The sequence below is a fragment of the Bos taurus genome, chromosome 2 (genome assembly GCF_002263795.3).
Source record: "Bos taurus isolate L1 Dominette 01449 registration number 42190680 breed Hereford chromosome 2, ARS-UCD2.0, whole genome shotgun sequence".
NCBI lineage: Eukaryota > Metazoa > Chordata > Mammalia > Artiodactyla > Bovidae > Bos > Bos taurus.
The window spans coordinates 44,337,905-44,355,038 of NC_037329.1; the positions used below are offsets into that span (position 1 = coordinate 44,337,905).

The following is a 17,134-nucleotide window of genomic DNA, read 5'->3' on the forward strand; positions in this document are numbered from 1 at the left end:
TTGCCAGAGCTCGTTTGCATAATTCATTCGTCTGCTTTTCTTTGAATTTCTCTTTGTATAATTAAAAAAATTTTTTTTCCTGCCTTATCCTCATTTTGTAACACTCTGGTCTAATCAGCTGTGTTATTTCCTAAACAGTTGAAAAATTGTCATAGATACCAAGGCTGTGAGATTCCTCTTAGTTGGAAATAAACTGCATATGTCAGTATTCATTCAAAAGCTGAAATTTGCTTTGCTCTGTGCTTTTGAAAGCCTAAAAGCAATTTCAAATCATCTTCCATCGTATAGCTGTCTTTTTAGCAGTGCAAAAGCTTAGTTTCCTAGAAATGAGTGAGACTTTAGCAAACAGCCATGTGCTGATGCATACAAATTCTATCCATTGGCAAAGGAAAGCACTTTATTAAACTACTTGTAATTAAGTGTATGTTTAATTCTGTCTGCAGCCATGACAATGTATTAATAACGTGTGGAATAGCCAGGAAGATAGAAATCTCATTCAAATAATGCTTTGCAATGGGTGCTCCTTACCACATTTTGCCCTCTCTGGGCTTTGCAGTCCTGGCTGTGATAATTAGAACCCCTAATCCAAGTGTCTCTGGATGGTTCATTAACTTGAGACTTTATGAAAACAAGAAAATGACTTGTTGAGACTGCTGCTGCTGCTGCTAAGTCGCTTCAGTCGTTTCTGACTCTGTGTGATCCCATAGATGGCAGCCCACCAGGCTCCCTCGTGCCTGGGATTCTCCAGGCAAGAACACTGGAGTGGATTGCCATTCCCTTCTCCGATGCATGAAAGTGAAAAGTGAAAGTGAAGTCGCTCAGTCGTGTTCGACTCTTAGCGACCCCATGGACTGCAGCCTACCAGGCTCCTCTGTCCATGGGATTTTCCAGGCAAGAGTTACTGAGACTACCCTTTGATTTTTGGAGGTTTTTTGTTTGTTTTTGTTTTGCTTTGTACATTTTTTAATTTTTTTTGTATTTTTAAAGCTTTTTATTTTATATTGGAGTATAGCCAATTAACAATGTTGTGATAATTTCAAACAGACAGAAAAGTGACTTGGCCATAGGTATATATATATCCATTCTCCCCCAAACTTCCCTCCCATCTAGACTGCCACATAACATTGAGCACAGTTCCCTGTGCTATATAGTAGGACCTTGGTGGTTATTTATTTTAAATATAGCAGTGTGTACATGAGACTACACGTTGTTGAGATCCCATATTATAGAATGAGATTTATGTAATTGAATTATACAGTGAACATAAATAACACTATATAAACAGCAGACTCCAGATGAAATAGAGTCTGGAATTTGTGGCCAATTTTAGCCTGGAGTGGCTGACAGAATGGTCCTTTGTGCCGGCCAGTTTCCTCTTTCTTCTTCCTGTCTCGTCTAAGTGTGTGCACGCCCTCTGCGATGGGGCTGATCTTGTTCCATTCAAGTTAGCATTGCAAGGCCATCAGAGAATGCAATGTGTATATCAGAGCATTAGGGACATTTCTCAGAGTCTACATTTGTAACCATTGATGGTTTAGGTTAATGAGGGGAGGGAGCTTTTGATTTCAAGAGACAGATACCCTCTTGATTTGCGATAGTGGGAAGAGGATTAATTACAAGGATATATGTTAACCGACACTGTGGACCTGGTGTTTTCTCATTCTCTCATGGACTGTGTGGTCTCTTCCACTATGTCTTTTGCTCCTCTTTGTTTTATTCTCTTCTCTCTACAGATAGAATTCTTTGACTTACTCATAATTTCCCCTCCCTCATAAATTTGACTTTCACATATCTCTCTGCACCTCCTTCTATATCCATAACTTTAAGCTGCAGTTCTGAACATTCAGTGGCTTAGTCTCTGTTGTTCTGAATTAAAGTCCCAGTGTGGCATAGACTATTATGGATTTTAATACCTGTCTCTTACCCAGAGTGAATGCTTCTTGAGCATAGGGGTGAAGTATGTTTTCTTTGCCACAGTATACTCACAATGCCTAGCACAGAATAGGTATCAAGTAAATATCTTATGAATGAATAAAATATGCAAAAACCCATCTGAAATCCACTAATAAGCATTCTTGTGGGGGAAAGGTTTCTACATGACTTTCAGCTGGCTGTCTTCTCAAACACCAGTTGGCTTAGACTGAAGTCACCTTATTCTTTCCTAGTTGCTAAATACTTCTCACTGCCTTGCAAATTAGGGTCAAAATGTTCAGTAAAGATTGATGTGATGAAAACATTCAAAGAGTAAATGTTGGGAGAGAGATTGTTTCCATGGTGACTTCTGCTTCAGGGAGCCCTCACATTGATGAGAGTGAGTCAGCTGACCCCCCACCAACCCAGGGCCATCCAGTGGCTGTAAACTGACCATCCACCTGCACATCCAGTGCTGGTGGCAGTAACCCTGATTTAATCCAGTCCTGGAAGCTCCGGGTGGCAGTAACCCTGATTTAATCCAGTCCTGGAAGCTCCTTCTTTGGCTAAAACGAGCTTGTAAAAGCAAGTTGGGGCAGTGGAAGTGGTGCAGCAGGCAAGGTATGGATTCAGCTGCAGAAAGTCAAGGGTGTACTCTCACTTACCTGTGTAATGGCTTTTATCTTTATGAGCCTGACCCTTCAGAGGATCGGTGTCCCGGTTATATTCTCTCTGTGTTCCCAACCACACTGCAGTGACAGAAGGGCCACTCTACTCCTGTGGGGCAGAAGAACAACTTCCAGATTATAGAACAGGCATTGGACCACGTCCTTAGTGACAGAAACATGGACACCAGCCACGTCTTGTGTGACCCCTCCCCGACTCCCTAACCACCACCACTGCAATCAGTTATTCCTTGCTCTTATTCCTGTTTAACTATTTCACACAATGATCCTCTTGTAGCAGAAAGACTATGCTGTGGTTTTCTATTATTAATCCTTTACCTTTTGTGTTGTTTTATCATGAGAGAGATTACACCATTTCACAAACATCCTAAAAATTCCCAAGTAGGGACTTCCCTGGTGGACTAGTACTTAAGAATCTGCCTTGCAGTGCAGGGGATGTGAGTTCGATCCCTGGTTGGGCAACTAAGATCCCACATGTTACGGAGCAATTAAGGCAGCATGTGGCAACTAGTGAGCCCACGCACCACAACTAGAGTTTGTGCACTCAAAAAAAGATCCCGCAGGCCAAAACTAGGACCCAGTGCAGCCAAAAAGTAAATAAATGTTAAAAAATAAAATTACCCAAGTAAATGTTATTTCCTCCAACATAGTTAATTTGCGAGATGAAATGTTTATTCCTGTGATACATTTGTTACTGAAACATTTTTAGAACTCCTCTTTCAGTGCCATTAACTTGCTTCTCTCATATTCTGAAGTAAGTAAATATTCAGTAAGTATCTATAGGAATATATGGATAAAGATGTAAACACATATGTGTTTTCACTATATTCTACTCAGAACTCTTCTTTATGTACCTCATCTTTTTTTTCCCCCTAAATAATGAAAGATCCAGATATCTAATGAGCATTCCCATTTTTATGTCATTGTCCAAATTTGTACATGGTCAACTGTGCCATTCTTCACTTGACTTTAACTTTCGGAACTGCTGATATATCCCCTCAAATTTGATATTTGCTGTTGGACGTTAGAAACAATATTATCTGCATGAAGTAGAATTTCAGGTTTCATGGCCTAACATTTGAAGTATAAATAAAATGGATTTTCTTTTTATCTGCAGGAAATGTTCGATGTTATACTAGATGAGAATCAGCTGGAGGATGCATGTGAACACCTGGGAGAGTACCTTGAGGCCTACTGGCGAGCCACCCACACAACCAGTAGCACCCCCATGACCCCCCTGCTTGGAAGGAACCTGGGCTCAACAGCACTCTCGCCATATCCCACAGCAATCTCTGGGTTACAGGTAGCGTCACTTCTGCTTTTACAACCTAACATTTAAGCTTCTATAGGAAACTCGATTGAGATGGAGACTGGGATTGTCCTGACTCTGAAGAGAGAACCCTGTACGTTACTATATCAAAAAGTCTAAAGCAGTGACCACTCATATAGACTATTTTACATTTTACACACTCAAATCCCTTTGGTTCATATACTTGCTATAAAGTATTAGCAAAAAACTTCTTCAGATTCGTATCTTTGGGCTGCATTGATTCTAACAGATGTTTTATACTTTTACATATACTATTTTACAGTACACTCAGAAAGCATTGGGCTTCCCTGGCGGCTCAGCTGGTAAAGAAGCAGCCTGCAGTGCAGGAGACCTAGGTTCGATCCCTGGGTTGGGAAGATCCCCTGGAGGAGGACATAGCAGCCCACTCCAGTATTCTTGCCTGGAGTATTGCCATGGACAGAGGAGCATGGTGGGCTGCAGTCCATGGGGTTGCAAAGAGTCAGACATGACTGAGTGACTAAGCACACTCAACACACACAGAACGCGTTACCTAGTCATGATCTATCCTAGACAGAGTTATCCAGAGAATGGCCTTTTCTTTAGAACTTTGTACTCTGTTCATTTATAATGACTTTTACTTAAATTCATCCCTCCTCTGCTTACACTGGTGGTCCAGTGGTTAAGACTCTGCGCTTCCAATGCAAGGGGCAAGGGTTCAATTCCTGGTTCAGGAACTAAGATCCCACAGGTGCTAGTGTTGGCCAAAAATGAACTCACCTTTCCTATGTCTAAACCCTGCTAAGAAACTTACTACCTACTAGTCAGGGGTCCATTCATTACTTCTCCACATCACTTCTTCAGGATTAGACAGTAGTGGCACTGTCAGGCACAGGACCAGCTAAGTGAGGAGGGATAGACGGACATTATGACCAATCTTACCTAACCCCGCCCCACAGGCTGCAGGGCCTGTCCGTGCGCAAACAGAATGCACAGAGTAGAATCATCTCGGTTGGAAATAGTGACAGATCTCTGAGTTTTCTTAGGGGTTAGCAAGGCCCACCTTGGCCATCACCTATGGCCTTTAGGGGAGTGGAGGATGAATGCAGGATCAGGAGGCTCGCTCTCTTGCTGTTCAGGTGCTGTGCTCAGGGCCAGACGTGGGGACCCAGAGGCATTACAATATGAAGTGAATCTGATATGAATATGAATGAATGATATATCATATGAATCTATATGATACCAAGCAGCTGCGGGAATGTGGCCAGACCCCCAGCTGACTGAGGAATGGTTGTCAATCGAGCTGTCTTGCATCATGACTAGTGTTGTATTAATAGGTTATAATAGTCATAATGTAGATCATGTAGAGTTAACTCTAAGATAAATAGCACTCTCTGAAATGTTATTACAACTCTATTACTCTTTTACAAAGCTACATCTTTGTAAGAAAAACAAAAAAAACTACCACATAAATAAATAGCTTTTGTGGCTAGAAATGAACTTGGGAAACATCCTATTATAATATGCAGTGTGTGTGTGGGCACTGGACTCTTTCTTTCCTTGTTTTACTGCCTGCATGCTGATCTGACTGTGGCACTTCCACTGACCAGTTAGAGTTGGCTCTGAGCTGTACATTGTGGGAGGAGAAATGGAAAAATGAAGCACTGTGATTCCACCTACACAAGTTGGTAGAGATGAAATGTACTTTGTTTATGAATATAACACTCCTGACTTAGCACCTCTCAGACATCTACCTGAAGTGGTTCCCCCAGTTTCACTTGAGTTAACATGGTGCCCTTGGTCCTGGGGCCAAGTTCTCCTAGTAACCATGGGCACTTAATTGTTAGACCCTAGTTGGGGCTAGAGGCAGAGGCTGTGACTGTTGAACGAGTTTCCTGCTGAAGGTGAGTATCCTTTAGAGAAAATATATCTTGGTCTTTGGTTTCATCAGTATCATGTTTCTTAACTTAAGAGGCAACCTACTTAAGCAGGTAGGCACAGCTAAGGATACATGTTTTCCTGAGATTTGAAGAAAAATGTTAATAGCATTTACTGAGCACTTAAATAAGTCACTGAAGATATTAATTTCATGTTATCAGAGAAATTTAGTTTATATTCTGAGGATTATTTTTCCAGGACATTTCAGTTGGAGGAAGCAAGAATTGTAAATATATCAGTTAGCTGGCTTCATAATTATTGTACACTTCTTTGAAGAGAATGTTACTGAGTCTTGCATTTATGTAGGATGTAGAAACAAATATTTTATGGGCAGTACAAATCATAATTTTACTAACATTTTTAAAAGTATAAGGAACATTCAACTAGATAAAGATGAAGTGTGTGACTTTAGGAGAAAGCTTTTATCAGTTCAAGAGAGGAAGAAAAAATAGCAGACACTATTCTGAACTTTAACTTATTTTCCAATAGTAAAATAATCCTCATTTTTGCAATAGAAGTTGAATTATTAGGCTCTCCTAAATATACTAAGTTCCATTCAGCAGCTAACTTTCACTTTTATATTTTTCATAGGAAGCATAAGTATGCAGTGTTATGTAATTAAAATTCACAAACTACCAGCACTTTAAGCCTTTTCACATGTTGTGTCCCAAATACATAAGACCAGATACTTCGAGCAGACCGTTTGTACATCAGAATGTTTTATTAAGTCAAATATTTAGCATCTTATTGTACAGACCCTTCTGTTGTACATGCATTTGCATGTTCTATGTGAATGAAGCGGATGTGATTTAACCAGTGAACCATCTGATATTTTTAGAGTCAGCGTCTGAGGCACAGCAACCACTCCACAGAGAACTCTCCAGTTGAAAGACGAAGTCTAATGACCTCTGATGAAAATTATCACAATGAAAGGGCTCGGAAGAGCAGGAACCGCTTGTCTTCCAGTTCCCAGCATAGCCGAGATCATTACCCTCTGGTGGAAGAAGATTATCCTGACTCATACCAGGACACTTACAAACCTCATAGGAACCGAGGATCTCCTGGGGGATATAGCCATGATTCTCGACATAGGCTTTGAGTCTGCAGAAACAAACAAAAAGTTCATCTGTTGACGATTTGCCATAGCACTGCTAGGATACAACCAGTCATCTTAACGTGGCAAGTACAGCACAGTACTGACTGTGCTTATGGGCTGCTGTCATTGATGCTAAGAAGGGGCAAAAAAAAAATGTACATTATGCCCTTAAGTCTAGATGGATCTTAGATGCCCAATCATACAGATATTTTTAAGTGCAACATTTACATAGCAGTACCTTTTGTTTTCTTCATTAGATTTAGACACATCAATTTGTAATTTAGGGTACTTATCAAGGCACATATAAAATAATTTCCCATGCCGGAAATTCCAAATGACCAGTTCCAGTTGGAACCAATTTATAAACCAATTCCTGTTGGAATTTGGGTGAATCGACTAGAAAGTCTACTTGAGCATGTTGTAATCAATTTAAAAATCTGAAAAAAAAGACATGAATTAATAAGAAAATCAAAATACCAATAGAAGTCAAAACCAGCTGTTGTATTTATTTGCTGGAAGCTAAATTTACACTTAAAGTTGGAATGTATGAACATTTTAATATACATTAACATTGCCAGAATGGCTTTTCTAACTTACCAAATGTATTGATAGTGCCAAAAAAAATCTCAAATCAATGCAGAAATTCTTTAGTCTCCTCAGATTTTAATATTTTTATTTCTTTTCTGGCACAGCTGTTGTATTCAAAGTATTTTGCTTTTTTGTTTCGTCACAACTGTTACCATGTTTGAAGTTGGCAAAGAAATTCATTTCTTTAGCAGTGAGAGAGGATAGTAAAGAGAAGCCCAATCATAGTTGGTTATGCAAGATGAAAATGGGGTGTTGTTTCCCCTTTCATCAATCTGAGCACAACTACATCTATCCAGGAATCGGAAGTCAGACTCTAAGGATAACACAGATCCTCCTGAGTGCAAGGCTAAACATCTCCAGTTGAGATTTCATCTGCCCCACTTACCACAAATATGTTTGTGCTTCCCACCAGCACAATTGAATATCTTTCCATTGCTTCACTCAGTCTCTGCCTTTGAGTGTCTGAATGTGCTAGCCCTTCACCAAATTCTTTATAATCATGCTACGGGTTTTTTGTTTTACATGAACACATTGAATTTTGATATTGAAAGCTGTGTTTATACAAAATGATTAATTGAAAAACTGTGGAAACGAATTTAAAAGCTTGCAGTAAAAAAAATAAACTTGTAGATTCAGAATAGATTTGTTCACTAAAATTATATCATTTTTATTGAAGAGAATTATAAAGAATTTGAAGATTGAACTGCCTTATTTCTAATGAACACTCTTCTTTACCTATTAAGTCTTCACAGTTTTTCCAGTGAATATAAGTATGGAATCAGTGATCTTATGTCTTATATGATCAAAGAAGCCTTAGATTCACTCTGATCCAAGAAACTATTGAAATTGACTCTTTTATACAATACACAAAAGTCTTTAGGAAAAGACTTTTGTTTCTAAGAGTCTGTTTTTCTAAAGCCCCCATAGGATCAGGCATAAAAATCCTTTTCTACTGCTACATCATAAAGCCTATTTTTTGGGAAAACAATGATAATTCATTTTCTGTTATCTTATTTCCCCCCATCCAAGCCGTTCAGTGTTTATGCTCTCAAAACATGCACCAGTTGAATAATTTTCTTGACCATGAAAATAGGTTCCCTACTCTTGATTAGTTATATCTTGAACCTCATTATTGACCCCCCGCAATGCCCTCTCCTTCTGTTGTTCACTGTGCATACCCCATTATGAACCTGTTTAGCTGATAATGAGGATATCCATAGTTACGTGAGTTATTGAAATATTTGATAGAATTAAAAAACTGTGGGCTCAGTGACTTCTTGAAGTGAATATGTGATACTGCCTTGTGAGGTTCTTTTGTCATCTAGTGAAGCTTACAAAACTTTCAGTTAAGACTTTTAAAAGAGTTCTATCCACTAGGCACTTTAATAAACATACAACCTACCATTACTGAATACTTTGTTAGAGCACAGAAGAGCATTTTCCAGCAAACAAATATATTTATTACATGTACAGCACATATTTGCATGAAAAAGAAGACATTAGCCAAAACATTTTTCTATATGCTTTCCTGGTTTCTTGTTTGTGTGCATAAAAGTATTTAATTGCAAGGAGTGCACCAAGGTGTTTAAAATTAGACTAGACAGCTGTTCAGCTTTTTCTGTAGTAGCAGTAGCAATCTGGTCATTTAACTACTTTAAGATATTTACATTTTACAGCAGGTAGCTGTTACAGCATTTACATATATTTCCTAGTCAACAAGATTACCGTATTCTTTCAACTTTTAAAAATCTCTTATTTTTGAAGACCTCTCAATGCCTAGTTTCTGTGTCTTCCATGTTATGCTGATAAAAAGAGAGGTCTGTTCAATGTCTGTGCACAAGACCAGTCTTTCCTTTACCATCTAGCATCCACACCTGTTTTGCTTTGTGTTCTTATTCAAAGGCTAACAACCTTGGAAAGGGTATAATGTATATTTTCTTGATGGATATACTTAAATTTTTACTTGGATTTGACACATTCTTTCCCCTTCCTTTTCTAATAAGTTGTCTTTTCCAAATGAATAAGGGATATGCATTTTCCTTTTTTTTTTTCTTAAGGCTTAGAGTTTATTGTGTAACTGATACTAAAATACAGATACATACTAAATGAAAAGTTTTATTTTTGCCAAGCACATCAAGCACCTTTGAAAAATACATTTTCCACAAATACTTTGTTTTTAATGGGTTTCATTTAACAATAGCAAATGATAAGGAGGGGAAACAAGTCTTAAAACATTTTGAGGCTGTATTAACTTGTAGTATAAACCACATATTCTGTACTTTCAGCATATATAATTTCAGAATATGTAAGTCATATTCTGTAATTTCAGTCAGCGAACATGTAACAATGCAGACTCGTGTGACCGTGTGGAAATGTAGTCTTGGGAAAAAAGGAATGCAATTTGTCAATCCTGATGTTAATTCTCAAGGCTGTAATGTGACTCCAGTGTTATTATCAGCAATGTTTACTCCAATATTTAAAGCAGCACTTAGATATGTTTTTAAATGACTGATAATTCTCTCTTATCTTTATACAGTTCTATTGGAAAGAAAATTGACATTCACAATTCAGACCAATAGTCTTTCCTAATAAGAGAGTCTTAATTATGTGACAATATGTCATTGCACTCAGTTCTTAATGAAATGAATTTTTTAAATATAAAACAAATTCTGAGAAAATTATATGTTCCCTTTGAATAATTTGTTAATTACTTTAATTATTATTGTTGTTGTTTGCAAAGTGTATTTTTGGAATGTTAACCTCTTTTCATACCTGCATACTTGAACTTGTCTTTTGTGTGAGGGCCTTAAAATTCATAATAGGAACCTAGGGCAGTGAAAGGGAGGGAGAGAAGGAATCAATGCCAAAAGATGGTTTGCAAATTTAAACTCCTTGAATGAACATATCATAACATGTTGCTGAGGCCCAGGATGTCTGTTAAGAATGTTTCTAGGCAACCTTAATTTGCATGCCAGTGTATTTTCTTAATTACACAATTTTATTTTGGTATTGGGTAAAAAATAAAAATAACATAATGCCACTATAGAAGCTCAGCTGGTAAAGAATCCACCTGCAATGCAGGAGACCCCGGTTCAATCCCTGGGTTGGGAAGATCTGCTGGAGAAGGGATAGGCTACCCACTCCAATATTCTTGGGCTTCCCTGGTGGCTCAGCTAGTAGAGAATCCGCCTGCAATGTGAGGGACCTGGGTTCTATCCCTGGGTTGGGAAGATCCCCTGGAGAAGGGAATGGGCACCCACTCCAGTATTCTGGGCTGGAGAATTCCATGAACTATACAGTCCATGGGTTACAAAGAGTCAGACACGACTGAGCAACTTTCACTTCACTATAGAAATTGCCCTATATATTGATATTGATATACTACCTCTTCTCTAGAGAAGACAAGCTGTCTTTAAAGAGAAAAACACTTTTCAATAAGTAGTGAATTTATTACTCTTACTGCTAACCCTTGCTGCAAAGCTAAATGAATAAATTGTTAAAATATACTTTCCCTTTGGATTTTAAATTGTTGCCAAAATGCTCTTCACCCTTTCATTTCTTCCATGTTAGTGAAATTTTCTTTGTATTGGTTCACAGTTTATCAAGAGGCAAGGTAAACATTCAGTAAGTCAGTAATCATAGGAAATAAGACAGACTGCAAGGAAATTGCTTTTTTATGCAATTTGTTATATCATCAAACTCTAAAAGCAGATTCAGAGACCTGATGTTTAAGTGCAGCTGGTTTGCAAATTCAAATTTTGTTGATCCTTGACTTTTCCTGCATACTCTTGGCCATCTTGGAAGCCCAGGCCATTGGAACAAATTCATATGAATGTTTCAAATAAATGGGAATGTACCCCTATTTCTTTTATATTTTTGCCTATATTTCTGTCTTTCATAACACTGTTGCATGTTCTTTTCTTTATGAATTATATAAAACTCATTCTTTGAATAACTATGAATGAAAACATGATAGAAAATTATATAATTAAATTTGTTTCTTCAATTCCTTATACCTTTAAATATTGTTAATGCCATAATTGTTAAGTTACTTACTAAAGCTATGTCTATAGGACAGAGCACAGAAAAGTCCTCTTCTTTTAAATTATAATCATAACCAAACCACTCAATATTATAGTTGTCAAACACCAAGGATAACTCTTTTGTTGCAGTCAAGTTAGTCAAATAGTAATCGGTTTATATGGACAAACAGCTACAGCATTCAAAAATTACTTTTTAAATGTTTATCCATTTGTTAAAATAAAGTTGCTCAAGTGAAACTCATCCTCATATAGCAACTCTTTCTCTCTGCTTGTGGATGGTTTCATACCAAATGCTTCATGTAATTAAGGGATGATATGAAAGGACTAGATAATATTTCATTGGATAATCTTGACTAAGGGCTGTAACTCCCACTTACCATGAAAACATATAAATAAGAGTGAATAGTCATGAGTTTGGGGGAGTCATAGTTACATATGAAATTTTCCTTTGTTTCTTTTGATGTATTTAAAATGTTTGTAGAAAGATGGTAGAAAATGTTACTAATGCATTTAGAGTGTCTGGGGAATACACTGATGCTTCCTCTTTGAATTACAGCGTAAAAGTGAAGACTATCTAGGAACTAAAAGTGGCTGGCCTCTAGCTTTTCAATACTTTGTAAGTGTTCTTGGTTATGTTCTGAACACTTAAATTTCTCAACAAATGGCTCTGTGTATATGTAGGGGCCACTCTTGCTCCGCTTGCATGCCACTTTCACACATCTTTAACTGAAATCAGTGTGAATTCTGTATGTATAAGGGATGTATTTAAAGATGCAGGATCATTAATGCTATATTGTTGCATACTCTTTTTCATATGCCTTACAATATTTTCTGGGACATTATTAAAATGAAAGCATTTTATTGCCAAAATAAATCTATGTTGTTATTTCTAATCTGCATTAGCAGTAGAAAAATAATGTAGCAAAAACATATATTGTACAGTACAAAATTATAAAAGATATATATTTTGCCAATAATATAAAAATAGGTTGAGGAGAAAGAAGCACATTTGTTATAGCACAAACTTATAACAAAATCCACTGTTAAATTTGGCAGTTGTATTTTTTAAAAGTATATAGATTTAGTTCTAAGTTTTATCAGATTTATTTCATCTACCATCTTTTTAACTTGCTGCTTGATACTTTTCCAGCAATTTACTTCAGAGCCTTGCAATCTGTGGATGTAATTTATTTTACTTTATTCCCTTCTATAAAACTCATTAAATTTTATTTTGTGATGACTCATACTATATTTACTGTTCTTATTTCTTCTCCTTCAATAACCACTACAAAAGGTAACATCCAGTGAGCTCACAGGGCTCCTCTGAATTGTGGACATGTTTGAAATGTTTTCTATTTTTCACAGCCTATAGTCAAAATGATAAAGAAAGATGTCCCAATAAGTATTTAGGGATTCTTCAATTTGTTTTATACGGAATACTATTTTGAAACATAAGTAAAAGCCATTAGCAGTTTTTTTGAACGGTTAGTGGGAGGGAAAAACAGATAAACTTATTAATACTAAAACTAAACACGGCAAACTGGTGTAAAAAGATTTCCCTACTATTCTGAGAGCTGTTGACATCCCAAGCTATTGCTGTATTTCCAGCTACAGAGTGGAAAAACAAACAAAAAATAATAACAACAAAAAAATACCTTTATCCAGTATTTTTCCTTTCTTTAAATTTTAATTATTTATTTTGATAATTTACCCCCTTTTATTTCCTTATATAGGTAAATGTGTAGCATTCTACAAGGCATGCTGGGTAAAATATACTATGCAAATGTGTACAGTGCTGCATGTTTTGTTCTCCCTCTGCTTTAGTGGCTTTAAAGGAAAAAAAAATGTGTTGTTATTTTTGTGAACCAAAACATTTAACAAAGAAAATGCAGAGTGCATGCATATAGTATTCTAATTTCTATGGATTTGTTTTATGGAATTTAAATGTGTACAAACCAACTGCATTAATTTTTTTTCTTTTATACAATAAATGAAAAAAAAAAAAACCACTGAAACCAGCGTTATACCTCTCCTTTATATTATTCTGGAGATATACTAAAGATATACTGGAAATCAGTAGGTATATTCCTCTATCTCTTAAACAAAAAAAAGTCTAAACATTTAGCCTCAAAACACAGAGTCAATTAAATGATTGTTACCTGAATACTCTGCTAGGTATTATGAAGTACTTCACAAAAGAAGTACTATTAATATATTGGGAAAGAGCTTGTAGTTAAATACATACACATACTCATACAAATGCATAACGGTGTGTGAAATAGAATATGTTACAATATATGTATGAAATAGGATTGAATATAGAAAAACAAACAATAAACTGTATTGTTCACAAGAAACCTCTATATTATTATTTTAACAATTATCAGAAGTTTCCAAAGGTATTTTGCACTAGTAAGAATTCCATGGATGGCATGTAGCTTATGACATGACGTTTCACAAGCTCAGTGTCAAGTGTCTATGCTATGACTTGATCACACTTTTCTCTCAGTGTACAATAAGTTCAAAAGAAATGTGTTCTATGTTGATTATTAACACCGTATTGGGATTATACAGTAATTTATTACAGCCAAATTATTCACAAGCATTATCACATTTGCTTCATCTGCCCTCCATCCCCATGGAAAATAGGCAGAGCATAGGTTATTAGACACAACTAAAATGAATAAATCAAAGCTCATTGTAACCTTTCTCTCTGAAGTACTTTTATCTAAAAAATATATTAGATGCTTTTAAGCTGGGAGGCATCTGAAGCATACATAACCATGCCTGGAATACAATAAATATTGACTGAATTAATGGTACCTCAGTTATTGGAGATGTACTAAATAAGGCTGCCCCAACTGTCAAGGCATTTCCACCAACAAACTTCAGGTTCCAACTGGAAGAATCGCAGCTCACTGCAATCATTCCATCAGCCTGGCCCTATGCCTGAAGCCAATCAGTACATCTCCACTAATGAGATACTTGTAGAGGGAAGCATCTTGCTTGTCCTGTCATACAACATACAGATTAACATACTGGTTAGACTGTGGCCTCTAACCCTGGCGGGTTCAAAGCCTAGATCCAGCAGTAACAAGCTATGGTTTTGGAGCAATCACTTAACTTCCCTGGGCCTGTATCTGTTTTGGTAGAGCAATTTTTCTTTTGGTTATGGGTCATATTTTCATGTTTCTTTGAATGTCCAGTAATTTTTTATTGGATTCAAGGTATTGTAAATTTTCCACTGTGAATGACTTGATCTTGTCATCTTGATCTGTGAAGAATGTTGGACTTGGCTTTGATAGACAACTGTGAATTAGTTTGAGCCTTTCAAGTTTTATTTTTAAGCTCCTTTAAAACTGGTCTAGGGTTTTCCTTGTAGCTCAGTTGGTAAAGAATCTCCCTGCAGTGCAGGAGAACTGGGTTCGATCTCTGGGTTGGGAAGATCCCCTGGAGAAGGAAATGGCAACCCACTCCAGTATCCTTGTCTGGAAAATATCCTGGACAGAGAAGCCTGGTGGGCTGCAATCCGTGGGGTCGCAAAGAGTTGGCCACAACTAGCGACTAACTCACAAACACAGAGTAAGACTTATCTTTAGGCTAATTTAGCTCCTCTTTAAGGCCTCTGGGGTATCTACTGAATGTCCTATATATTCTGTGTCTTCTCCTCACACCGGCTGAAGAGAACTCACACTGGCCCTTTGTTATCTCTGGAGATTACTTGTTTTGCAGCTCCTCAGTGCTTTCTTTTTCCTCAAGTCATTATTGACTAGCCTCGTACTGGTTTTACATTACACACATACAGACTGATATGCAGCCAAAGGCTCAAAAGCTCAACCTGTGTAGATTTCTGAAGATTTTCTCTGGATAGCTTCTTCCTTTCAATCACTCTGCTTCACAGATTGTAGTAGCCTTGATCTCTCTCTGTTTCCATCTGAAGGAGATTGCCAGACTCTATCTGAGTTTCCACTCCCACTGTAGCTAGCTAGAATTGCCTCCAGGCAGAAATCCACATAATAATAAAACTATCCCCATTTGTGTCTCTTATCAAGGATCTCAGTCCCGTGCTGGGTGTTGGCCAATATCTGAAAACAGTTGTTTTCTATATTTTGTACAGTTTCCTATTTATTAGTGGTAGGAGTGTAATTCAAGACCATCCCTCTCTCTTACATATGGAAGCAGAAGTCTCTCCAATGACATTTTGCTCATCATTATAGTCATGAATAAATTAATCTTTAAAAAGTCTCATAATAAGAAGTCTTTTTACAAACAGTTTCATACCATTCCACAAATGTTCCCAATTACTTCTATAGTAGTTCCAAATTTGTATTTCACCCATGGGTCCTACAGTTGGACAAGACTGTATTAGGAAAACTTCTTTTCCATGCCCTGCCTTTTTTTTTTTTTTTGAGAGATACTTAGAAAATAAGCTGGGAGACCATCTCCCGGGTAATAATGTAGGTTTATAAAAATATGAAGCCCTAACTTCCCAAGTTAATGTGGATATGACATCCATTGCATTAGCTACAGTGTGCAAGAATGGACATATTAAGAGAATTAATATAAATTGGTTATGCAATTTTTTTGTTTTTCTAAACAGTACTTTATTATGTAAATATAAACATAACAATCCATAAATTAAAATAGATTAAATCCATAATCCATAAAATAATACTGTAATTTTCTTTCCCTTCATATGTCTCCTATAAACTTTGGCTGTTTAACCATAAGCCCCAAAAGAAACCAAAGGAGTTTTTTTGAACAGTTGTTTAAAAGGAGACATGCTTCAGTCCTCAATGCTGCCCTTTGTTTTATAGGTACAAGCTTTCCAGCTCAGACAACTAAGAAAAACTGTAGACTGTCTTAATGTCTTCCTTAAATGGCTTATTTTTCTATATATTGACATGAGATAGTGTATGACTAGGAGAAGTGGGGTGGAAAGGTGGAGTTCATTGTTGATCTTGATTCATTTCATTCAGCTCTTGCAGATGGGGGACAGAGCAGTTCCAAATGACTTTTACAGCTCTCTTCCCTTTTTCTTTCTGTTCCTTTTTACCAAAGTTAAAGGTTGGAGCTGTTTCTTTTTTCTTTGTGGAAGAGAAGAAGTAAACAACCTTGGTTTCTTGTTTTCCCACCTCTTGACTCTAATAAATACAGACTAATTATCATAGACATCCAATGATCTAGAATCAAAAAAGATCTTAGAGGCAAACCCTCTGCTTCCATATGTCAAAATGGAAGCCTGGTAAGGCTAAGTAACTTGCCCAGCTAAAAAAAATAACACGCAAAACAAGAAGTTTGATATGTTACTTATTGATTCACTTGTATTCTAGCTTTCAGCTAAGGAAGTATCCCACACTAGAGGGTGGATGAAATACAGTGTGACACTTGCATAGTAGGTGACACGGCTGTTCAAGGTGTGCAAGCCCCAAAGAGCAGAGAGAACATTTCCCCAGCTGTTTAACCAGCTGGGGATAATGAGAGTTACAGCTGGAAAGGACAGTTGAGGCCAAACTGTGGAGTCAATGCATATATCTCTAAGGTATTTGGACTTTACTGCTCAAACAGCTTTAGGTGCCACTAC

At 37.0% G+C, this 17,134-nt stretch overlaps 1 protein-coding gene across 3 annotated transcripts in view; it reads left to right on the forward strand.

Moving 5' to 3' along the window:
* CACNB4 (calcium voltage-gated channel auxiliary subunit beta 4) overlaps window positions 1–13,565 on the forward strand; it is a 281,150-nt gene extending 267,585 nt beyond the window's left edge. For 2 of the 3 annotated variants that reach the window (XM_005202405.5, XM_059891742.1), the window contains 2 exons: window positions 3,715–3,900; window positions 6,662–13,565. In XM_005202405.5, coding sequence (XP_005202462.1) covers window positions 3,715–3,900; window positions 6,662–6,922 — 447 coding nt within the window. In that variant the 3' untranslated portion in view covers window positions 6,923–13,565. The remainder of the gene's footprint in view (window positions 1–3,714; window positions 3,901–6,661) is intronic. The other variant, NM_001192104.1, reaches the window with a different exon arrangement.
* The last annotated feature ends 3,569 nt before the right edge of the window (window positions 13,566–17,134 follow it).